The 24,057-nt window shown below is 68.3% G+C and overlaps 2 protein-coding genes across 4 annotated transcripts in view; one reads left to right on the top strand and one right to left on the bottom strand.

The window, feature by feature from the left end:
- The first annotated feature begins 510 nt into the window (after nucleotides 1–510).
- Nucleotides 511–16,264, top strand: NKD2 (NKD inhibitor of WNT signaling pathway 2). The gene is made up of 10 exons (XM_069492322.1): nucleotides 511–535; nucleotides 632–658; nucleotides 855–958; nucleotides 11,106–11,166; nucleotides 11,855–11,976; nucleotides 12,694–12,789; nucleotides 13,216–13,363; nucleotides 13,447–13,531; nucleotides 14,107–14,234; nucleotides 14,897–16,264. Exons 1-10 carry the CDS (start codon nucleotides 511–513, stop codon nucleotides 15,436–15,438), a joined length of 1,338 nt encoding a protein of 445 aa, XP_069348423.1. The 3' UTR covers nucleotides 15,439–16,264.
- A 1,899-nt stretch (nucleotides 16,265–18,163) lies between these two features.
- Nucleotides 18,164–24,057, bottom strand: part of SLC12A7 (solute carrier family 12 member 7) — a 37,437-nt gene continuing 31,543 nt past the window's right edge. For 2 of the 3 annotated variants that reach the window (XM_069492277.1, XM_069492276.1), the window contains exons 23-24: nucleotides 20,744–20,877; nucleotides 18,164–19,594 (exon numbers count right to left, since the gene is read on the bottom strand). In XM_069492277.1, the coding sequence (XP_069348378.1) occupies nucleotides 19,503–19,594; nucleotides 20,744–20,877 (226 nt within the window). In that variant the 3' untranslated portion in view covers nucleotides 18,164–19,502. Of the gene's footprint in view, nucleotides 19,595–20,743; nucleotides 20,878–23,451; nucleotides 23,467–24,057 lie in introns of all 3 variants that reach the window. The other variant, XM_069492278.1, reaches the window with a different exon arrangement.

A 24,057-nucleotide genomic window follows, 5' to 3' on the forward strand; every position in this document is an offset into this window, starting at 1 on the left:
AGCCCAGGCTGGCCGCGTCTCCAAGGCCCCCTAGAGTTGGGGATATCTTGACCCAGGAGGCCTGGTGAGGGGTCGAGGCTGCCCTCGCAAGGGTCCGCGCGGAGCCCCCAGGCCGCCCTCACAGTGGCTGGGCCGGGGTCCTCGTCGCTGGCGGGCGCCCCCAGGGCACAGCCCCCACAGCCACATCAGCCCGCGCCAGGGCTCCGGCAGGGGCGGGGACGGGAGTGGGGACACAGGGGTGGGTGGAGGGGGCGGGGACACTGGGGTGGGCCGGGGGCCCGGGCGCTGCGGGCCGCGGCCACGGGGGGCGCTGCGGGTGCCGCGGTTAAAGCTGGGGCGTGGGCGCGCGCGCTCAGAGGTAGCCGGGTGGCCGGGCAGTTGCTGTCGCCGTCGCCGCGCCCCGCCTCACCCCGACCCCGGCCCCGGCCCCGCCCGGCGCGGAGGCTGCGGCGCGTCCATGCGGCCCCGGCTTCGGACCGCAGACCCGCAGCGAGCGCGGGGCGGCGCGGGATGGGGAAGCTACAGTCCAAGTTCGGTGAGGTGCGGGCGGCCGGGCGGCGGGCGGGGCGCGGGCGCCGGCCACTCACTGTCCCTCCCTGTCCCCGCGTCTCGGGCCGCGTCGCCGCCGAAGCCTGCAAGCGGAGGGGGAGCCCGGAAGGTGAGGGCTCCGCCGCGCAGCCCTCGGGCGGGTCGGGGGTTCGGGCCGCGGGTGCGCGGGAGCTCGCGGGACCCTCCCACCCGCTCCCCCCGGCCCCGGGGCGCGGGCGGCCGGACGCGGCGAGGCGCAGCGCCCGCGGGGCTCACGGCGCGTCCTTTCTCCCTGGCGGCCCCCGCGCGTCGCTCGCCGGGCGCAGGGGACAGCTCCGGGGAATCCGCGTTCGCCGGCGGCCGCAACGGCGCGGAGGAGGCGGAGCGGCGCGCTGCAGGCGGCCTGGAGCACCGCGCGCGGGACAAGCAGGTAGGCGGCCCGCGGGGCCGGGATGCGGGCCCAGTGGCTGGGCGGGTGACGTTCGGGGGACGAAGACGGCCTGTCCCTCCACCGGGGGGGGGGTGGCGGGGGTCTCGCGGGGCGGAGCCTTGTCGGTGTCCTGTGCTGAGGGGGGTGGGGGGGTCCACGTTTCAGGCTGCAGGAGCTGGGAAAGGGGCAGGGAGGAGGGGCCAGGGCCTGGGTGTCCCAGGCGGGGCTCCTGTGGGGCGGGACCTCAATATCCCAGGCTGGGGGGCTGGGGCAGGGGCTGCGGGGCTGCGGGCCTGGGAGGCCGGGACTCAGTCACTGGCACAGCAGAGAGGGCTGGGGGGTGGAGGCCAGCAATGCCTCCCGCTTCCAGAGGGCCGACCACAGGCCCGCAGGGGGGCTGGGAGACAGAGGGATGGCAGGACGTTTTTGGCCACCCAGACTGCAGGCGCTGCCAGGGTTGGGCTCAGGACCCAGGTGTCCCTGAGGGTGGATAGGAAGGTGCTCTCGCCAGGAGCAGAGAGCTCTGCAGGGCTCTTGGACAAATCAGAGCAGCATGTTTGTGGAGCGTGAGAAAGTTGACACTAGACAGTCGTTTGTGTCCCTGTGCACTGGATTGGTGATGACAGCCACACCAGGTGGCGGGGACCCCACTTGCCCGCTGCCTTCTCCCTCCATCCCCAGAGTTCTCCGCAAACAGCCCGCGGCACACAGAGTCCTTTTTGGAAGGACATCTTCTGCCAGCTGGTAAATAAAAACTTCTGGTGTGTTTGTAAACACTGTCCGGAGAAGGGGCCCAGATGTGCCCAGAACTGCGCACGCAGTGAGCTGGGATTCAGGCTAACGCCATGCCTGTGAGGCAGGAAGTGCGCCCTGAGGGGTAACAGCGCTGGGTGGCCGTGTGCCTCCCGCCGGCTGCGGCCCAGGGCCAGGCCCGGTCTCCCGCCGGTGGTTCCATTTTCCCAGGGCAGTGCTGGTGACGGGCGGTGCCTCTCAACAGCGCAGAGCTCTCACGTGTGTGATTAGACGAGGCTGTGAAACCCGGGGGCCGGCGTTCACCTTGGTGGTGGCCGAGGGCTCAGGCCGGCCCCTGTCCTTTGGCCGGCGGCGTGGGTCCTCCCCCGGGAGGCTGGTGCGCTGCGTGTTTGGCTCCGTCCTTGGAGGCCCTGAGAGGGGCACTGGTGTGTCCAGAATGCGCCCCGGACACAGGCAGCCCCGCACAGCCGGAGTCTCCAGGCGGCGCGGGGCGGCGGAGGGCGCGTTGGACAGGGAAATCGCTTCCGGCCTGGCCGTGACGTGACTGCGGTGAGGGCCGAGATGGTGTTTTAGGCCAGGGGGGGTCCACACTTTGGGACCGTTTTTGTTGAAGACTGGCATGGAGTCTGGCTTTTATCCTCACTTCATGAGAGAGAGCTCCTTTCTAGTATATAAAGAATGAAGGACGGTCCATTGATTAAATACGTTGCACTTTCGGGCAAAGGCGCGGCCTCTGCCCTGTGGCCCTCAGGCTGCCCAGACACTAGCCTGGAGCTGACACGCCGGCCCAGGCGTACCCTCACCTGGCCCAGGTGTCCTCGATGCCACATTGCTGCCCCCTCACCAGGGGGCACATGCTACCCCGGGCGGCTCCTGCCCAGGCCCCACGAGGGCCGCAGCCCATACCCTGGAAGTGCCCAGGTGGGGCGTGCAGGTTTTGGACCCGATGTCCCTTCTGTTTCCATGGCATCCAGAGCCCTGTTCAGAGCCCCTGTCCTCCCAGGTGGTGTTGCCTGAGGAAGGCCAGCCCTGGACGACATGCCATACCCGCCAGTGACGTGTGACCGGGGCCAGCGAGGGGACTCTCTCCCCCTCTTTGAAGTCCAGTGCGTGTTTCCATGCAAGGCGACCCGTGTGCACCATCTTGCCACAGGAATTGTGGCAAATAACCCCGTGGAAATTAATCGAGTATCCACAGCGTCTGGTGGCCCTCTTCCCCCAGCCCCTAAAAGGTAGAACAGATGAGGTTGTTTTCACCATTAATTGTAGGTGAGCTATCATGGTTCCTGCCTCTATCTAAAAAAACTCTTACAAATACCAGCATTTCCCAGGCAGATGGCCCCCTGTCCCCTCTAGAACGGGTCTCCTTGTCGATTCTGAGAAGTGCAGCAGTTTGGTCTTGGTGGGACCTGCCCGGCTTCGTTACCGAGTGTCACCGAAGGGCCAGGCTGTGGGTCTGTGGCACGGAGGAGCTTGAGCGGAGCCGTGGGCTCGGAGCACAGGGGAGACAGGTGGCGGCACAGCAGCACCTGCGGGGGCCGGTTTTCACAGTGGGAGTGACCAGCCGGAGCAGCGGGTCACGTCACAGGGCAGAGGGCCCTGCCCTCACCCTCTGGGCTGCCCGACCAGCTTTAACCCCAACGCTCCCTGTCGCTGGTGGGAAATAGTTCAGAAGACAAGAGTCACCGTTAACATTGCAATTTTGCTGTGAATTAAACACAGATTTCCATTAAGCCTGAGAAAGGAATGTTCCAGCTAACCCCAAAGGTGGCATTTTAACCGAGGCTTGTGACGCCCCCGCCTGGGTGTGAGTCGAGTAGGCCGTCACTGTGGCCGTCACGGGGACTCTCGGCCAGGGGCGGGCCCTGCTCGTCCTGTCTGGGGCGCACCTGCCTTCGAGGATCCACTCAGCAGTTCCACCCAGTCCACACGCGTGTTGCGTGTCGCCCGAAAGGAAGCAGCCGCGCAGGGAGCTGGGGCGGCTGGCGAGAGGCCCTGTGGCGCCTCCCAGGGCGGAGCTCCAGGGAGTCACCTGCCGGCCTCAGCTCCAGCCAACCCGTCTGCCCTGGGCTCGGCCCGGCCACGGCAGCGCTCCTGGCTTCTGGGGTCTGGGCTCAGCCCCAGGGTGTGGCTTGACCCCTTCCAGGGGGCTCAAATTCCCTGGAGCCCTGGTGGGCCCCTCAGCAGGGGGCTGCTGCCCACCCACTCCCATGCTCTCTGAGGGGCCCGAGGGCCAGACGTGGTGGGGGACCCACAGTCTCAGCCAGTGGGAGTGGATTCCTGCAGAGGGTCCTGGGACACTCCCCTGGCCCCAGCACAGTGGACACCGCCCGGTCGACACAGAGCTGCAGTGTGGGGGGCACATACACGTTTGTAGGAGACTCGGGGGGACCGGGTGTGTCCCCAGACAAGGCGGTGTGGTCACCATGGCTCTTCCTCAGCCACGAGCTACGGGCCACGGGCCACGTGGGAGGAGCAGTATTTCCCATGTGACTTTCCATAGCACAGATGGTGGGCACTGCAGCCCCCACCAGCTCTGCATTTGGGGACAAACCACCGTAACCTAGGTGAACGGTGGCCTTGGTGGTGGTGGGGGGTGTCCCTCGGGGCGCTCTTGGGCACAGACTCCGACCGAGGGTCTTGGTCTCCGTGGTTGCTATGACCTCACGGAGTTGAGGCTTCAGTGCCCCCTGGCGTCAGGGCCAGGAGTGGCGGCACGGCGCACTGTGGCCGCACTTCAACTCGAGTTTGGTGCCCACGTGTCCCTACCCTGGGACGTGCCAGGGCTCAGGGCCCACTTGGACTCGGGGCGCTGAGGACAGGACCTCTGAGAGCCTGGGAGTCCCCAAGGCCGGGCGGCGTCCGTGCCCCTCGGCCCCCGCTGTGCTTCTGAAACTGCCCCGCTGGACCCCGCTCGGCCCAAGGCTGGGCCACGCGGTCCTGACTGAGCCCGTCCCCCAGCGGACGCGGGAGAACAGTCTGGCAGGTGGTCCCGGGAACCAGCAGGCCACTCTGTCGGCTGGCTCTGGGGTTCTGCGCCCCAGACCCTCGTTCCTCCTGGGGGTCCCCGCCAGGGCCCCGCCCACCTGCGCGGCTGGAGGACGGCAGGACCGTGGGGCCCCTCGGCGGGGGGTGCCGCCCGGTGCGCCTGCTCGCGTCTCCTGGGCTGCCCCCCGCTGGGCTCCCGGGACCTGCCGAGGAAGCCGCAGCTGCGCGGCCGTGGGAGCTGGGCCCTTGCGCGGGAATCCTGGTGCCCGTTCTCCTGGGGTGGGAGCAGCGTTCCAATCGGAAGGGAACGCTGTGCTTCCAGGAGGATTATGGGAGGGAGGCCTGCATCACAAAGCTTGTCTGCACGAATCCCTGCAAAGCAGGTGAGCCTCCCAAGGCGCAAACCCCACACCTGCTTCAGGTGAAAGTCTGTCCCGTGGGCCCGGGGAGGCGGATGCGCTCGAGCAGCTGGCGATGATGATGATGATGATGATGATGGTGATGATGAGAGCCGCCGGTGCGGGCGTGGCCACGCCAGGAGAAGGCGCCTCCCCCGGCCGACCACGGCCCCTCAGCGCGCCCCGGGGTCAGGGCCGTTAACGGTGTCCTGGTCCGTGTTCACTAACCGGTTCATGCGTGTTTACCTCGAGCACTGCTGAGTTTGGCTTTAGGGTGCTGAGAACAGCAGGTGGTGATGTGGACCCAGATTCAGTTCTGTGGCCTCCTGGAACATTCCAGAGAATTGCAGTTGTGTAAGTCCTGTCTCCTCACGGCCACTGCCTCAGAGCAGCCTCTCCTTACCCCGCTGCCCCCTGCCCTCAGGCCCCCACCCGCCCCACGCGGGGGCCAGTGCCGCGGGCAGGCCCCAGACCCGTGGACGCAGCCAGTGCCCAGGCAGGGGCCCTGCCCGCCGGCGGGGCTGGCGCAGGCTTGTGCTGGTGCTGCCGCCAGCACAGGTGTTACCGCTCTGTCCACACCTCATTTTAAAAGGCCAGCCCCAGCTGGGCACAGTGGCTCACACCTGTAATCCCAGCCCTTTGGGAGGCCAAGGTGGGAGGATTGCTTCAGCCCAGGAGTTTGAGACCAGCCTGGGCAATGTAGTGAGACCCCCGCTACAAAAAACTGAAAAATTAGCCAGACTCGGTGGCATGCATGTGTGTTCCCAGCTGTTCCAGAGGCTGAGGCAGGAGGATCACTTGAGCCCAGCAGTTTGAGGCTGTGGTGAGCTGTGATTCACCCTTGCCCTCCGGCTGGGCGAGGAGCGGACCAGAGGGGACACTGTCCTGCTGCGGGGTGTCCTGGGGGGCAGTGGGTCGCCGAGTGGGGTCCACTCCTGCGTCCCCTCCACGCACCGTCAGGTCAAAGGGCAAAGGGACCAGGCCCCTGCACCTGCCTTCCTGCTGGGCCGCATCCCTCTGCCTCCAGCCCTGGTGGCCAGAACAGTGGGTCCCGGCTGCCGTGTCCCGACCCTTAGAGCCACGGCGCTGCCCAGTCCGTGCTCGCCTGTGTTTGCAGCGACCCCGACGACGGCTGTGAGCTGGGGTTTCCTGCCGCTCTGGGTTCAGGCCTTGGGCCGCGCGCCCTTCCCGCGGTGAGATCGCGTGTTACTTAACAAAGACGTGCACGTAGGTCCCCTCCGAACACTTTGTACCTTTCACACGTGGGGTCGCACCTGAATTCCTTTACGGGTGAGTTTGCCTTCGTGTCTATACACGTAGCTTAGTTCAGCCTCTGCCCCTCGCGGCCGCCAGGTGTGGAGCTGCCGGCAGGGGCCGGGCTGGGGTCGTCGGTCCCGGCGTCTGCACTCCGTGCTGCGGAGGGTGCGTGGGAAAGCAAGCAGCGAGCGCGGCTGTTTTCGGGGCAGCTGAGCCCCCGGGTCCGGGCTGTGATCAAGCGTGAGCCCTCGACGCCATCCGCCCGCTGCTCTCTGGTGGGGCGCAGCCTTGCACGCCAGCGTACGGCGCCTTCTGCGTTAGGAAAACCCTGAACGTGCCGCAGTCTCCTCCGGCTTTGGAATCAATCTTCCTCCGAAATGGGAAACATGGGGCCTCCCGTGAATGGAAGAAAAGAAAGCTGCCCGGGGTTTCCTGCGGGAATTGAGTCCCAGCCCCGCGTCCAGGGGGGTTTCCTGCGGGAATTGAGTCCCAGCCCCGCGTCCAGGGGGGTTTCCTGCGGGAATTGAGTCCCAGCCCCGCGTCCGGGGGGGGGGGGGTTTCCTGCGGGAATTGAGTCCCAGCCCCGAGTCCAGGGGGGAGGGGCTGGGGAGGAGGCCAGCTGTGCAGATGAGCTGCAGAACGATCGTCTGAACTAAAAGCAGTCTCAGAATGCTGAAAACCGCACAGGTGTGTGGTGTGTACGTACATGTAGGCATGTGTTTACACACATGCATGTATATAGGCTATATACACAGACACGCCTACATACGTGTTTAATACCTGAGCTGAAAACATTTCATTTCAAGGCCTCCCCTCTCTCGCCCCCTGCAGCCCTAAACACCCCGGTCACCCCCAGTCACCCCTGGTCACTCCTGGACACCCCCAGTCACCCGGTGACCCCTGGGCAGCCTGCGTGTCCTGGACGCCCCCGGTTGGAGCAGAAACTGGGAAGGGCGTGGGCCCCGTTCCTGCGCCTGGCTGTGGGGTCAGCTGCGCTCACTGCTTCTCCTCCCCGTTCGCGCCTGGTGACATGGAAACCCCGTCACCCTGTCACTCTCTCCCAGCACAGGGAAGGGACTCGTGGCCAACCGGCCTTGGAGCCAGGTTCTCACGGGCCCCTCCTTGCCTACGATGTTTCTCCCGTGTGATGTCGGAGTTACTGTTCTGGCAGGCGGCCGGGGCGCCCGGTGGCTCCTTCATTCGCCCTCGCGCTCCTCACGGTGCGCCCTGGGCGGTGGGTGTCGGCAGCCGTCCCGACAAGTGTGCGCCCTGCGGGGACCGTCCCCCTGGGCCGGGGTGTTCACTGGTGAGCGCAGATGCCGACAGAGAAACCCTCTGGGCCCAGGAGCCTGCGGCGCTCCCTGCCCTGCTTGCCAGCGGCTGCGCGGTGAGAGCCTGCGGCCGGATGACGCGAGGGTGACCCGGACGCATCGTGACTCCTGCCTCTCACGGGAAGTGAGGCCGCAGAGTGTTTGGGGAGACCTTTTGGTCCCAAAGTTGCTGCTTTTCTAGGCACAAGTTTCAGGTGTTGCTATCACAGAATCTCTCAACAGCCCTGCCCAGAAGCACCGGGCCGGTCCTTGCAGCGCCTCCCCCAGCTGGGGAAGCTGGTTTCACTTTGGGGGGACCGAAGACGTCTGCACTGGCGTGTGAAGGCCGCTCACACCCCCGCGTGCCTTGGTTTCCCCTCCTGATCTTTCACTTCAGAAGCAGCAGTTCAGAGCGACACTCGCCCGCGGCGCCGGAGCAACTCGCGGTGCCGGGCCGCACGTGTGCCGTGAAGCTGCGTCGGCACATCTGAAACCGTTTAGCTCTTGAAGCCCAGACTCGACTTCAAAGCCCGCCGTGGGGTTTCCAGACAGACGCGCTGGCGGATCACCTGGAAGTCAAATTCCACCCGACGGTGACGGCCCTGCCTACGGGGCTCTGGCACTTTCTTGTGAGAATGGGGAGCCCCCGCCCCGCAACCAGCACCCTGGTGACGTCTGGAGCACGCTCTCGGCGTGGGAGTTCCCCGCAGTCAGGAGCGGGGGCTTCTGTGCATTTAAGGAGCTTGGAAGCAATTGCGGCCCCAGGACCCCCATCCCCCACTTCCCCGGGCCAACCCCGCCTTCCCTGTACCTGCCCGCCCCTCCCCCACGCCTGGCACGGTGCCCCCTGCCGGGGTGCTGTGGACCTCATCTTCCTGTTCCCTGAGCCTGCACCCTGGACCTGGCTGGCCTCTCTCCAGAAAGCACCAGGCAGGGACATTGGCCACCTGAGTCCCCACTCCCAGGGGAGCCTGTCCCCTGTGTGCCGCCCCAGTCAGAACAGTGACCGCATCATGGGTCTCTCCCAGGTGCCCCTCAAGACCTGCAGGTGCCAGCCAGAGACTGCTGACCTGTGCCTGCCGCCCACGCCCAGGACTCCGTGTCGGGGTGCTGTCCCCTCCCGGGCTCACGCAGGCGCTGGCGGGAGGGCAGCGCTGGGCCCAGCCCTGGCTGACCCATTCCTCGGGGCGCGACGGGACAGGCTGAGGCCACCGGGCAGGGCGCGAGGGGTGACATTGCTGCGAGCGGGCCGCCCGGGGCCTGAGCACCGAGACGTGTGTTTCTGGGAAGATGACACGGAAGAGCAGCTCGGTTCATGCCTGCCCTGGAGGCCGCAGCGCACAGAGGAGCCCTTTGCCCCCAAACCAGGACTGCGGCCCACAGCCACCGTCACTCGGGAACGTCTGGCTTTTGACTCCACAGAAGGCCGGGAGCCGAGATCCTGTGTGAGGTTCCCCCACACTCGGTCCCGTGGGCCACTGCAGGACAACTCAGGGCCAAGTGCGGGGGGTAAAGAGCTCAGTTCTGCCCTGGTGGCTCCAGGAGCAGATGTCCTCACTGTCACGTCCGGGGTGTGGGCCGTGGCGTCTGGGATGGCCGCCCAGAGCAGCCCTGCGGGCCAGAGGACGAGTGTGCAGTGCCGTGGGCTCTGGTCCCTGGGGCTGTGTGGCCGGGATTGGACCCGTCTGCCCCTGTCCACGGCGGCCCTGGTGCGGCGGGCAGGGACCCACTGCTTTGTGGGTCCTGTTCCCACTGGGATGCGGGCCCTGAGGGGCAGGGCGTTTTGGGGTCTTGATCAGTCCCCAGAGTGAGGGGCGGGCCTGGGAGGACAGCAGGGGGTGTGGGGCAGCGCAGGCAGGTGTGCGGAGGCCGGGAGAGCTGCCCGGGGCTTGGGGGCCGGGAGGACCCGCGGAGAGCCAGGCCCAAGCACCTCTGAGCGCAGGTGGCTTCTGTGGACTCGGAGGGCGTGGCGGGGGCAGGGGTGGTGCCTCGGGGTGGTAGGAGGGTGGGCTGGGGAGCCCCAAGCCAGCGGCTTGGCCAGGGAGGCCCATGAGGAAGGGGTGCGGCCCCCCCAAGTGGGATCAGGTTGGAGGGTTTTATATGGGGCTTGGGCTCCTTGGTGGGGGCAGGATGGGGGGGCTGGGGCAGAGTTGGGGCCCCTCGGGGACGTCACAGGTGGGAGAGGGGGAGAGCCCTGCTCTGTGGGATTTGGCCGCTGAGCGGGTCCCCCAGTGGGGAGGGGCCCACATCTGGCCGGCAGCGCTGGGCAGATTTTATACACTGCAGTTAGGGCTCTTGGCCTTCTACTTAACTGGAGCGGGGAGATTAAAGGGCATTTTTAGTAACCGGGACAGATCTGACTCAAATCACCAGTCTCGGAGACCGAATGACTTCTCCCTGCAAACGCTCATTTTCCTCTTATTTGACCCTCTGCATCTCGGAGGTGGTTGTGGACGTGGCTCCTAGGAAGCACCGTATGTCCCAAAGCCGGACACTGGGTGCGTGTTCAGCACGGTTCCCCGCGGTGGGGAGTTCTGTGCTGGCTGGTGTCCACCTTGCCGAGGACCCTCCCCGGGGGAAGGGGAGGCTCTGGGCGCCACCCTGGACCCCATGGGAGCCGGGCTGCATCTCCGCAGGCCGTTTTACCTTTACAGAAAAAAAATTAACCCAATTTCAAGTTTTTGGAGACTATTTGGTTTCAGCCCCACGTCCACCTGGGCCAGAGCTCCTTCCGGCTCAGGAGGACACGTCACCATGAACCTGAACGGGCCTCGTAGGCCCGGAGCGAACTCTTAGCACCAAACCAGGTCTGTGGCGGTCAGCGGCGTGGTCGGGAGGGACGTGGTCTCTCGAATGCTCGGATGTTTCCTCTCTTACTAAAATGAGCTCAAGCTCTGCTGCCTCCGTGAGGTCGGGTCAGGGGGCTCGTGGACCCAGTCTGTTTGACTCACAGGATGACCCGGGGGGCGGGGGGAGATGACTTTCGGGCCTGTTGTGGACGGGAGCCCAGTCCCCTCCTCTGCTGTGGCCTGGGCTGGCAGCCGTCTGTGTGGGACCTCCCACCGTCCCCTGTGAGGGCCCAGAACAAGCGCTGTGGCCCAGGGACCAGGGTCCAACAGTGTCCCCAACCCTCTGCCACCTGGGGCCCACTGGGCCAGAGCATCTGGGGCGTCGGGTGCACTCAGGGGTGACCCTGCGGGGCCTGCAGCCCCCGAGAGACGAGGAGAGATGGGGGGCCTCCCCTGACCCCGCCAGGAGGAAGGACCAGGCCACGGACCACGAGGGCGGCCGGTGGAGCAGCTGCACCGCCTTGGGCCAGATGCGCTGGGCAGCAGGCGGGCGGGTGGGGGCCGCGTCTGAGCGTCGGCAAGGAGGGGCTAGCGTCACGCTGACCCCTGAGGGGGCGGTGGGGGCCGCGCTCACAGCCTGTCCTCCCTGCAGGAGCCGCCCAGCGGGGACCCCGAGGAGGGGCCTCTCCGGCAGGACCAGTGTCCCCTAGAGGGTAAGTGCAGCTCCTGGGCGCCTCCCCCCAGCCTCGCAGACAGGCCCCTGCCCAGGCACAGGCGGGAAGGGCCCCCGGGAGCAGCCCTGCCTGTCACACGCACTTAACCCCTGGGTGCACATCCCCTCGGGGGCTCCAGGGGTCCGCAGGGACAGGCAGCTTGGACCTGCTGAGCGGGGAGCAGAGGCCACGTCTCCGTGGCTGAGCCCCAAGTGTGCGCTGTCTGCACTGGGGTGTGCGGGAGCCTGCGCAGGGTGACCTGTGACCCCTGGGTCAGGTGTGGGTCTGAGGATGGGAGAGACAGCGGCCCGGCCTGAGCACTGTGCTGTGGTGGCCTCAGCCCTCCCCGTGGGGTGCGCAGGGCTTTGCCAGGCTCGCCGTGGGGCGTCCCAGCGGCTGGGGAGCTGCAGGTGCTGCCTGCCCCTCACGGCCAGAGAGGCTGCACGGGAGGCCACTCCCCCGATGCGCGGGCTGTGGAGTGGCGGCACCCTAAGACCTGGGGGTGGCGTGAGGCACTGTGAGCTGGGGCAGGAGGGGCACCTGGCCGTGGCAGCCCAGGTGAGGCCTCCCTGCCCTCGCAGGGACGTCTGGGAGGGATCAGGCCCAGCGCAGGGAGGCGGCGATGCCCCGGGGCTGGCCACATCCCACCGCGTGCCCTCTGCCCTGCGCCCCCCTCTCGCCCCTGCAGTGGCACTGACCCCCGAGAAGGCCGAGGGCCGCGAGAGCCCGGGACGGCTCTTCAGCGCGGAGGGCGGAGAGCGGGCGGCCGAGGGCCCGCGGGGACCGGGCAGGAAGCGCCTGCACATCGACGTAGGTCTTCGCCCGCCCCTCCCGCGAGCTCCCGGGCGGCGCGTGTGGGCTCAGCGCGGCGGTTCCGCGGTTCCGCCGGTTTGGGGCGTTACAGGGAGACGCGGGCGTGCTGCCCGCCAGCGCTGGGGGGACGCAGGGTGTCGCTGTGGGTGTGGCAGTAAATGCTCCGAGGAGCCTCCCCAGCCTTGGCGCGTGCGGCGCGCGGGACACTAAGGCCGGGAGTCCCGCCCCGCGGAGGCGGAGCCACGGGAGGTCCCGCCCCCGTGGAGGCGGAGCCACGGGAGGCCCCGCCTTCCCTCCAGGCCCAGGGAGGTCACGGTTTCTAGAACCAACAGCCCTTGGCAGTTGGCGTGGCCTTGTCTCCTTCTGGGTTATGCTGAGCACCAGCACGAGCCGGGCGGGTGTCACACTGGGGAAACTGAGTCACGGGCACAAAGCCAGGTCCCCACCAGGAGGGAGGAGCCGGGTGAGGACAGGGTCTGCAGAGCCCAGGGCTCTAGCCTCAGCCGCGCCCGCCCTGTCCCAGCTGCACACTGGAAACAGACGACCCCCGAGCTGTGTCCCCCGGACACCCCTGGGAAAGGCCCCCCGGAGACACTGCCCTCTGTGGGGTCACGGGTCACCCGAGTGATGTGTGCGGAGGCTGAGGGCCCTGTGCGGGGACCCCAGCCCGAGTGCACCACTGACTCCCCGGGCCCACACCGTGTGCACCCACAGGCCCTCCGGTGCGATGTCTCGGTGCGGGAGGACGACCGCCAGGAGTGGACGTTCACGCTGTACGACTTTGACAACAGCGGGAAGGTCACCAGAGAGGTAGCGTGCTGTGTGTGCGGTGTCTGTCCGCGGGAGGGGCTACTCCGGCCCGGCCTCCCAGGTCTGGAGTCCGGCTGGGCTCGGTGCACAGACGGACGAGGCCGTGCCCAGACGGGGACGCAGAGAGGGCCGGGTGGGCAGGACCCCCCGCAGGCCCTCACGCGGCTGGAGAGGCTGCCTGAGCGCTGCAGGTGTTCCTGCAGCTGGGCCCCAACCAGGGCAGGGCCACCCTCGGCCTCCAGAGGCGCAGACGGGGCTGCCTTTGGGGATGGACCGACCGGCTCAGACGCGGTGTCTGTGTCCGTCCCTGCGGTCTGTGTGGGACGCTGAGCGGACAGAGCAGGGTGGCCCGTGGGTGGGGTGCCTTGGAGGGAGGGTGGGCATGGTCCCCTGGGAGGCCTGCTGTGATGCCGGTGCCCGGCCCAGGACGTGTCCAGCCTGATGCACACCATCTACGAGGTGGTCGACGCCTCCATCAACCACTCCTCGGGTAGCAGCAAGACCCTCCGTGTGAAGCTGAGCGTCAGCCCCAAGCCCTCCAGCAAGAGGAAGGAGGGTCCTCCCACCGGCCAGGGTGAGTGGGGCTGCCCCTCGCCGAGGAGCGATGAGTGGGCAGAGGGGACGAGCCAGGGGCTTCACACGAGGACCCTCTTGCAGACCGGGAGCCCCCTCGCTGCAGGACAGAGGCCGAGCCCGCCGAGGACCCCCGGGTGGCCGACAGGAGGCTGTCCGCCCACGTCAGGTGCGGAGCTGGGGCCGTGGTGGGCAGCCCCGTTTGGAGAGGCCCCTGCCCCTGCCCCTGCCAGCCCCACAGGCCATCGACGCCGTCTCAGCAGGCCTGGGGTGGGCACTGCCTGCCGGGTGAGGGCCCCGCCCTGTGGCTGGTGCCCCGGCAGAGCTGAGCTCCATGTCTGTCTGAGATGGCCTTGGTGGCCGGGTCGGCCTGGACTACAGTCTGGTCTCGCCCCGGCTCTGGCTCCGTGTGGCTCTGCCCACCAGCTTTGGAGCCCACGGCACTGGGGGTGGCTGGGGCAGCGGCCACCATGGTCCCCCGGTGGTGACCGCAGAACATCACAGCGTGAGTCTGAGGCACGTGGCATGTAACGGGGAGCTGGGGTCCTGGTGGGGACGCCCACGACCTTTCCTCCAGACAGTGTGCATCTGCGTCCATGCTCCACGGGCCCTTCCTCCTGCCCCGCGGGGACATGGCGCTGGCCAGAGCCCCGGGACCCCCGTGCCGCCTGCTGCAGGCCATCCACGGTCAGGGGCACTGCTCTGGCCACGTGCCGGTGGTCAGGCTCCCTGTGCTCCCCGCAGGAGGCCCAGCGCTGACCCCCCGCCCTGCTCAGTGCGGGGACCCTACTGCGTGGACGAGAACACAGAGCGCAGGAACCACTACCTGGACCTCGCCGGCATCGAGAACTACACATCTAAGTTCGGCCCCGGTAGGTGCCAGAGACCACCCCGGGCACCGGGCCCTGGTGAGGCGCCTTGTGGGGGACGAGGGGTCCTGCAGCCCTGAGTCTGGGGGGCACCCCCACCTGGCACCTGGGTCCTTCCACACACCCAGATGTGGACCCGCCTCACCCTCCCACCACCTGCTGGCACCTCCCACGAGCAAGGCAAGCGCCCGTCCAGGTGTGGGGGGCGCAGGGGGGTGACCTGGTCCAGAGGGAGGTGGAAGACCTTGCCTTGGGGTGGGAAGAGGGCGTTTTAGGAGGGAATTGCCAGCTCATGCACAAGAGGCCCGGCTCGCGGGACCCACCCCGGGGTCAGGGGTCTGCCTTCAAGGGAGCCCGGCAGAGCCAGGCAGTGGGTCACCCGTTGCCTACAGGGTGACAGCCAGGGTCCCCTGGAACGGAGCCACCCCGGAGCCGGGGCAGGGCCGGTGCAGGGCCAGGCTCTCCGGTCGCCTCTCCCGACCTCGCTCCGGGCACGTGGCCATCGGCACAGACTGGGCCCAGGCCAGCCGCTGCTGGGGGTCCTCTGCGCAGCCCTCCCCGTGTGGCCCTTGGTGACACGTGACTTTTGCGAAGAGGAGACAGAAACCTAACCCATGCGTCTGGGCCCGCACGCTGGGGCCTCACGCTCTGTCCCCTGCCCACAGGGTCCCCGCCGGCGCCGGCCAGGCAGGAGCAGCACGTCAGGGCCATCCACCCGCAGAGCAGGTCCCACTCCCAGGAGTCGGACGCGCCCGTCCCGCAGCACCGGCGGTCCCAGGTGCTGGCCGACCACGCTGCCCTGGCCACGGAGCCTGCCGCCTGGGCCCTGGACACGCAGCCCCGGCTGAAGGGGCAGGAGAAGCCATTCCTCAAGTCCCCCAAGGGTGCAGGGAAGCCGCCCGGGCTGCCCGGCAGCAGCAAGCCCGGCAGAGCCTTCGGCTACTACCTGCCAGCCCAGGGCCCGCCGGACGCCCACCATCCCCCGCAGCCCCCGCCGCCGCCCTACGGCCACCGGCGGTCCCGGCAGAAGGGCAGGGAGGGCCACTCGCCGCTCAAGGCCACGCACGGCCAGCCCGCTGCTGTGGAGCACGAGGTGGTGCGGGACCTGCCGCCCGTGCTGGTGGGCGTGATCCAGCGGCACGAGCACCACCACCACCACGAGCACCACCACCACCACCACCACCACCTGCTGCCCCAGCCCTGCTAGCCGCCCGCCGGCCGGCCTTGGCCTCCCCACCCGGCATCCCATCTGCCCCACGGCAGGTGTCGGCGGGAGGCAGCGCCGGGAGGGCCACGGGGGCGCCGCTTCCTCTCCCCGATGCTGCTGGGTCCCCGGCTGCAAAGCTGCTCGGTGTGACCCGTGAGCACCACACACGCCAGCGTGGGATTCCACAGTGAGGCGCGGAGCACTGGAGGGAGTCTCTGCTCGGACGCTCTGGGCGTGTTTTTCGCAAACTGCTTCCACTCTGGGTGCTGCGGCCGTTGCTGGCACAGGGGCGTGGCGGGGCCAGCAGCGAGTGGACAGGCGCAGCCTTTGCGTCATTCGCTCATCGCGAAGTCTCAGCCTGTGGGTGGCAGCTCCTTGGCGTGCAGCGTCCTCAGCCGCACTGGGCCGCGCAGGACTCAGCGGGAGACGGGCGGCCGAGGGAACTGTCCAGAAACGGCGGAGACGGGGCCAGGGGAGCGGCTGGGCTGGCGCTCGCGGGCGGGGGGACAGACCTTGGTGTCACCGGTGTGACAGTGGCGGGAGAGGCGGGACTGAGGTCAGCGCAGAGCACGGGCAGGCTCAGGCAGGCCCGGCTCCCCGGCATCTCACCCCCGGGGCCCTGGTTGCTGAGAGCCGCGCAGCCGCGAGCTCCACCATCGTGGGAACCTGTGCGTTCCTGTCCCCTGAGACGAGCGGGGGGTGGGGGGGCTTTCTGGCCGCTGAGGGCGTGTGCAGGGACTTCACGCTGCTGCCTGGCGCTGTCTCCAAGGGCAAATCAGATTTGTGGTCACCTGGTAATTGAGACTTTTTCCAGGCATAATAAAAATACGTGCATTTTGTAATACGCGATACCCTGTATTAAAACAGTCTTTTCAAAGAGGCTCAGTGCCCTGCGTCAGCATGTGGCGGGGGTGGGAGGGGTGTCCCTGCGTTCGCGGAAGGGAAGTTGACACACGCAGCACACGCCCCCAGGTACAGGCAGGCTTCTCCCCACGTCACTGCTCCAAGAAACCCCAAACCAAACCCTAACCCCAGGTTGGGTCCGTGGCGCCAGAACCTATCAGCCCCTGACACCCTGGTGCCCCCTCGGGCCAGGGCTCGGCGCACCAGCTGGGGCAGAGGGAGATTCTGTGAGGCCCGAAGTTCGCTGGTGTTAAGAGCAGAAACCATCGGTGCAGGTGCAACACCGGAAAACCCGGCAACGCTGAGCCCGCGGCGCAGGCGCAGCCCCGGCCCCACTGCAGCCTGCCGGCCGCGCCAGCCGTAAAGACAGAAAAATGCTGGCGACCCCCCAGTGACACGCACGCACCAAAGTGAGAGACCAGCGGAGGGAGGCGCCCGTCCCCCCCGCCCCCCTGGAGGAGAAGGCCCAGAGCCGTGACTCCGCGGTGGCCGGGATGAGGGGTGCTGCGTGCGTCCTGTGAGCCCGAGCTCTGGCGTCACGGGCCAGCTCTTGGCGCCACCGTTGCGTCCCCTCCCAGCCTCACACAGGACACTGGGGCACTGTGGTGTCCCTGGCATAGCAGCCTCTGTCCTCGGGGGCCCCCACACGCCCTCCCCAGCCGGGAACCCCAGGTGGAAGGTGGCGCTCGGGGGACAGCCTTGAGCGTCCAGTCTGACAGCCGCGAGCCCGACCCGTCCAAGCAGCGGGGAGCTCCCAGGCCTTGCTCCGGATGCCTGAGTCCCCCTGGCTCTGCATGTCCTGGGTGGCAGCGGGTCCCAGGCTGCCTGGGGCTCCCACCCCACCCAACACGCTCCCCACGTCCTGCTGACGTCACTTCCGAAGGTCCCGCCCACCACCCATGCTAGAAGCCGGCCCCGCTACCCCAGGAATGAAGAGCCACCTCCCGACGGAGGTCCCCACCGCAGGCCCTGCCTCCGTTCTCTCTGCCGGGGGCGGGGGGGGGGGCCTGCGCTCCCTGACCAGCCCCCACAGCGCCCCCCGCAGCGCAGCCCCAGCCCGGGCACGGCTCCCTCCACGCTCCCTGCACGCTCGTGTGGGCCGTGGCTGACGCTGCCCCTGCTCGACCTGTTGGCCTCAAGGTGCCACCACCGGGGGGACGGGAGGATCACAGCTCAGGGATGGTGGGGGGCACGCTCCCCAGGGGCTGGGCCCTCGAGCTGGGGCTTCGTCCTGGGGGTGGACACCCGGGCACAGTGGCGTTTACCCCCCCGGGGCCCGAGGACGGCTCTGCCCTCACAGTCACTTGCCAAGGGCCGACGCCGGCCTGTGCCATGTCCCTCCTGTGTCCACCGTCTGCAGGGACACGCATCAGCGGCGTGCCAAGGTGTGGGGCTGCGGGTGAGGCGGCAGCTGCTTAACTGGAGGAGCCACACGCTGCCCAGCGCCCACCCCGCCCACCTGCACGCACACGGCTCCCTCTCCACGCGCGGCCCAGCCCCCACCCCGCCCCCATCCGGCTTCAGCCACGCCAGCCACGGCAAAGCGACTGGCCCCCCAACTGGGGGTTTTCTCTGTGTTTCCACCTCCTATAAATTGCAGACTGAGCCCCTCCGACGCTGCAAAGCCCAGCGGGGGTCCGGGACGGCCCTTTGGTTAAGTGGGCAACTTTGTTCCAGCCCTCTGGGCCATGCGCGCGGCCGGCCCCAGCCCGCGTGTTGGCAGGGCCCGTCGACCTGGAAGGCTGGAGAGCAGCTGGTGCGTTTTCCCCGGTGGTTTGACGTTGACGCTGAACGAGACACGAGACTCTTCCACATACTCAGATTCACAGGACTTTATTCCACTAACAAAATCGTACAAAGACAGGGAACCCGTGACAGGGAAACAGGACATCAGTGGCCACAGTCACGGGTCACATGCAGTTTGCCGTGGAGAGGGAGGGGCTGGCGCCGACACGGGCTGCACACGCCAACCCCGCAGTGCACGTCGAGGGGCCTGGCCACCTGGCAGGAGCCTCCAGTCACCGTGGCTGTCCCCAGCCATCCCCAGCTGTCCCCACACGCCGCCGTGCCCTCCATGGGCTGGGCCCTCAGGGTCCACGTGCAGGCCCAGCCCAGACCGAGGGGTTTGGCTGCCGTCCGGGACCTGCCCTGGACAGGAGTCCCTGCGCAGTGACACCAGCGCCCTGTGCTGCCCTCAGCTCTGTGCGGGTGGGAGCCTCGTCCCAGCTACAGGAGCGACCTCTTTGCGGACAACCTCGTCACCATGAAAGCTCCCCCGGTGTTTAAATAAATAAATATGCTGTGGGGAAAGGAGGCCCAGGTCACTGCCGGGACCTGCAGCCAGGGACGCGTCGCCACCCACAGCAGAAAGACCCTTAGGCCAAGTGTGAACAGCCACCAGCTCCGCGCGTGGCTCTCCCAGGGCAGGGACCCGGGACTCGGCCCCACGGACGCCGAGGGACCTCCCAGCCCCCCAGGCGGAGGGCGGGACAGCACATCCCACGTGGCGCGTGGAGGACACGCGGCACTGACTGCGTGCCGTGCCGGCGTTCGGCACATCCACCTGCGCAGCTGGACGGCTCCACGGTGCGCCCTGGGGGGCCCGTCAGTGCTCAGGAAGAGGCGGCCGGATTTCCACGGGGCCGGGACCACGGCAGACCGGACACGGCGGGGCCCCTGCCAGGGCTGGAGCCGGGACCAGAACACGCCCAGCGACAGACGACCCGCCGAGCCCGGGCCACGAGAGCCAGGGCTGTGGCGTGGACGGAGCCCTTCAGCTCCTGGCCCCCACCCGCAGGAACACGCGCGAGGCGCACAGACCAGTACGCGCTGGAGGCAGCCGCACGGAGCCGCGGCCTGGGCTGGCGCTGCCTTCGTCACCGGGGGACGCGTCGGCCAGGCGAGCGTCTCAGGGACGGGCACAAAGGGAGCACTGCCGCCGCCCCAGCGGGGAAAGTGCGTCCAGGAGCCGAGGGCAGAGTCGCCGGCGTCTCCCCTCGGGCGCGAGGGGACCTTCCAGTTGCGCCCTCTCGGCCTGTCCTGCGGGGCTGCCCGGGACAGGAAACCCCAGGTGACAGGTCTAGAAACTTCCGGGGGGGCCCGAGGGGCAGGTCAGGCTGGCGTCGCTGGCCGTGTGTGCGGGTGCCCAACGCCGTCCGGCGCTAGGAGTAGATGGTGATCACCTCGCGGCCGCTGCCGCGGACCAGCAGGACTCTGTTCAGCCCCTCGGTCAAGACCTCGAGGAACTCCATGTCTGGGGTCGCGGGGTTAAGGCCTGGGCGTGTGCAGACGGGATCGTGGCGGGCGGGGTGACCCCAACCCTGTTTCGCCAAGAGAACAGGCGCAAGACAGGCCGGACAGGGCGGACCCGCTTGACCTCGCGCCTGCAGGGCCCGACCCAGGCTCTGACCCGGCGAGCTGGGGATGCGTGCAGCCCACCCGCCCCGGGCCAGACCCAGGGGGGACACGGCACCCACCCCCGCGACGCAGGGCAAGTGGCCAACAGGACACCAGGGCGCCATGGAGTCCCCTTACCGTGGAAGAGCAAAGCCCCAAAGCTCGTGGCCAGTCTGAGCCTTAGAACCCAGGAATCCGGCTTCTCACCCGCCACCACCAGGGCCCCCAGGTCGCCTCCCCAGCCCCCGCTGGACAGAGGGGGCCACCCCATGAGCGCCAAGGCCAGCTGGCGGCCACCCTCCCCACCCGCCAGGGGACCCTGTGCCTCCCGCCAGGGCAGCGAGGAGATGGTGCCCGCAGGGGCCCAGAGGGGCCCCTCAGCAGCACACGACACCCCCACGGGCCACAGGAAAGCGCCCACGGCCACAGCTGGCAAGGCTGGGGCCCCGCAGCGGGCGCTCAGGGACGCGTCGCCCTGGCTCGGGGCCGGTGTGGTGCCAGGACACCCCACGGCTCCACGGCAGGACGTCTGGGTCACACTGTCCCGTGGTGTTTGGGACACAATCTCCACGCTGCCCCCTCAGCATCCCGACCCTGGGGGCCCCCTGTTCCTTCATCAAGGGCTGTCGGCGCAGGACGCGTCTGTCCACACTGGTCACCTGAGCACCCAGCGGGCTCCCGGGCACCCCAGGCCACATGTGGTGTCCTCCCGCCAAACGCCGAGGGACCCGCCGTGCCCAGCCTGCTCCCAGGCCCACCGCGAGCGTCTGCCGGCCGCAGGAACCAAGGGGTCCACCCTGTCCTGCCACGGCCCCCGGGGCAGTGCGGACCCAGGGGGTCCCCTCATTGCACCGATGCCCAGGGCAGCCCCGACTCTCCCCCCCAGCGCCCGGGCCCCCTCCCGGAGCCCCCCTGACCGCGGAGAGCCAGCCTCGCTCACGGCACCCACGACCCCGACTCGAGGGCGCGGATGACACGCCTGCACACACCCCGGCAGAAAGGATACAGTTCTCGTCGCCTTGCCGGTTTCTGGGGGGCCCCGGCATGTTCAGCAGGACCAGCTGGGCGTCCTGGGACTTGTTGAGGACGACCTCGTTGAGCTTCACGGCCGTGTGCATCCGCCTGACGTTGGACTGGTCCCTGCAGGGAGGCGGGCACGGTCAGTGGGCGTCAGGCCACGCTCCCCACACGGGGCTCGCCCGAGCCCGGAGCCACCACGGCGCTCACGCGTGTGAGCAAGTCCAGAGGCAGACGGACTCGCCACCCGAGGAACCGGAGGTGACTGCATGAGTCACCTGGTGACAGGCCACGAGGCGGTTTATTCCCAACGGGAAGCACGTGGCCTCCCAGCACCTGGGAACTGACCACGCCCAAAGCTCCCACGTCCCCGAGGGACACGGCACGGCCGCTCTCAGGCCTGCGTGGGAGCCGCGGAGCTCGGCTGGAGACACAGGTGCTGCCGCGGCCACTGTCAGGGTCCCCTCCCCGCTTGGCCACCCAGACCCCGACTCGTCCTCACGGGGGCTGAGTCTCTGCACCCCAGGAAGCAGCAGGGCGAGCACGCGTGTCTCTGACACCGGGCTCTGCGTGCTCTGCAGCCGCAGCCCAGGGGGCCCTGCCAAGTGCGTCTGGGGACCCTGCAGACTCGGCTGGCAGCACCACAGGGCCGGGCGCCCAGGACAGTGGCCCCTCCTTCCCGCTCTGCCCGCCCCCCTCGCCAGGGAGGCCCGTGACGACCCGCCAGGGACGCCGCCCGCCTGGCAGCCCCGGCGTCTCCATCTGCGCTGACCTCGGTCACGGTGGACCCAGGGTCCGACCGCAGCCCCCAAGGGAGGCCACCTGCGCCCTGGACAGGGGGGCGGGGCCGCCCCACCCAGGGTCGGGGAAGGGCCCCCGGACGCCAGGCTCACACCCTGTGATCAACGTGGCCCTCAAGCCAAACAAGCCCAATCGTAACCACCAGTTCCAGGAGAAAACAGGGACACAGGCCCGTTCTGTTCCCTCCAATTTACTCTGATGAAATTACAGGCGGGGTCTCTGCGTGGCACAATCAGACGACAATTGCCGTGTCCGGGACAAACGGCGATCCCAGAGATGGGTGTGGCGCTGAAGGGTCTGTTAGGGTCAGGAGGTGGCTGGAAACCACACATAGCTCTAGAGCCAGAGTCTCGCCCTGCACGGGTTCCGGCTCCAGGCCATGGCCCTGTGCCGTCGGGGGCGGGGCCGTGGGGCCGGGTGTTTCCAGGAAGCGAATAAACACCAGCGCTTGCTCCCCGCAGCCCGGCTGCGCACCGGCAACACAACAGACGTGCACCGCAAACACGGCTCATCCCTGGGGAGGCACGCCGGGCAGCGCGGGGCGAGGAGCGACCGTCCCTCAGCGGTGGGTGGAGCCGCTGCCCGAGACAGACACGGTGCTCACGTCTGCAGCACGCATACCAAGACACGTGCATGCACACGCAGACACACGCACACACGCAGACACATGCTGACATGCAGGCCCGTGCTCACATGTACACACACAAGTATGTACACAAACAGGTACACGCACACCGACACACAAACATGCAGACACATCTGCTCACATGTGTGCACAAGTACATGCTAGCAAGCACACAAACACCCCTAAGCATGCTCCTGGGGACGCCAAGCTAAGTCACGCACACCTCGCACCTGGGCTGACCAGGAGAGGGCAGGGCCCGGCCACCCCTGCTGGAGGCTCCGGCAGCCCAACCGCGAGCGGCCGCCAGACCAGCCGGGCCCCAGCGCACGTCCGCGACATCGAGCCCTTAAGTCCAGTTTGTTTCTGCTCACAGCCCTGCTGGGACCTGACCCCGACGCTCCCACTCAAGGCAAGCCCATGTGCCAGAGGGCACACGGGCGCCTGGTGCGAGTCTTCACGCGTGTGTGTGTGCGTGTGCACGTGGGGGTGGGCTCAAACCCTACTTCCGCGTCTATGGGGTGTTCCGGTTTTGTTTTAGTTCGTACACTGTCTCGGGGCCCTTTGGGGTCTGCAGAGCAATGGCAGGAAGCGCAGGGTCCTGTGCTCCCTCAGGCCCTGCACACCCACGTGAGCCCCCAGACCAAACCCTCTCTGGGTCCCGCTGTGAGTAGCTCGGGTTTAGGGCTTAGGCGTAGCCACGTGGGTCTCCTCGGCCACGGCGCTCTCACCCGCGCCCCGCGCCACCTGCCCAGGAGGGAAGACGCTGCGGGGTCTCGGGCTGGAGGACCCCGGCCTGGAGCTCAGACGCGGCAGGTCCCCGGCCCCGACCCCAGGACGTGAGGAGCAGCTCTCTGGGGGGAGCAGGGTCACACAGCGCAGAGTGTGCTGGGGACACGCTTCCGAGCCAAGTGCCCTTGGCCTGCAGGGACGGCACGGAGCCAGCGACCGCGGCCGGCACACGCCTCCCCCCTCCCAGGAGCGGCTCCGCACCGGCCCCGGGTCTCGGCTCCCGGGCATCGCTGGGAAGAGGGATTTCGGGCGGAGCCCTGAGCCGCTCTGAACAGAGGGGACGGCAAATTGAACAGGACACCGAACCGAAGCCACAGCAGTGTCCAGCACACTCTGCCCACACGTGCACATACACACGGGGCTGGCGGTGCACACGCCATGCACAGCGCTGCTGAACACGCACAGGCACACACGGGCCACACACACAGGCATGCAAGGCCACCCGGTCTGGGGCGCAGCCCAGACGGAGCGAGCAGACTTACAGGTGTCCCCATTCTCTACACAGGCGAGAGAAACACAGGAAAGGTCACGTCAGGAGCGAACACGCACGGAACGTGTTTCACAGCAGCCGCAGGCGTGGCCTGGGCGGCCCAGTCAGCCGCACGGAACACGTTTCACAACGGCCACAGGCGTGGCCTGGGCGGCCCTGCCAGCCGGCGGGGCGGCTTGCCGTGGCCTCCGAGAGGGGCCTCCCTTCCCGGGAACTCAGGGCTCCCCATGAGGGGCCCCGGTGTAGACGTGGCCCTTGCACCCTGGGACCCGGAGCCAGCACCCCGCACCCCTCAGGCTCTGCTGCAGCCCACGGGGCCTCCGCCAGCCCTGGCAGGCTCGGAGCAAGGCCAGGGGGCAGCCACGGAAGGGACAGGCCCCGGGCCCGACGGGCAGCCTGGGGGGCGGCACAGCTGGGAGCCCACCCAGCTGCCCTGACTGCCGAGGGCAGAGCAGACCTCTCCGTCCACAGCCGTGAGACCCCCCACACGGAACGCAGCTGGGCCACACTGCTCTCGCACAGCTCCCCTGTGCCCTCACGGGCCCTGAGCTCTCAGTGAGTGGGGGCGAGCCTGTCCCCACGGCTGGGTCACTCAGCC

The sequence above is a fragment of the Eulemur rufifrons genome, chromosome 17, assembly GCF_041146395.1.
Source record: "Eulemur rufifrons isolate Redbay chromosome 17, OSU_ERuf_1, whole genome shotgun sequence".
NCBI lineage: Eukaryota > Metazoa > Chordata > Mammalia > Primates > Lemuridae > Eulemur > Eulemur rufifrons.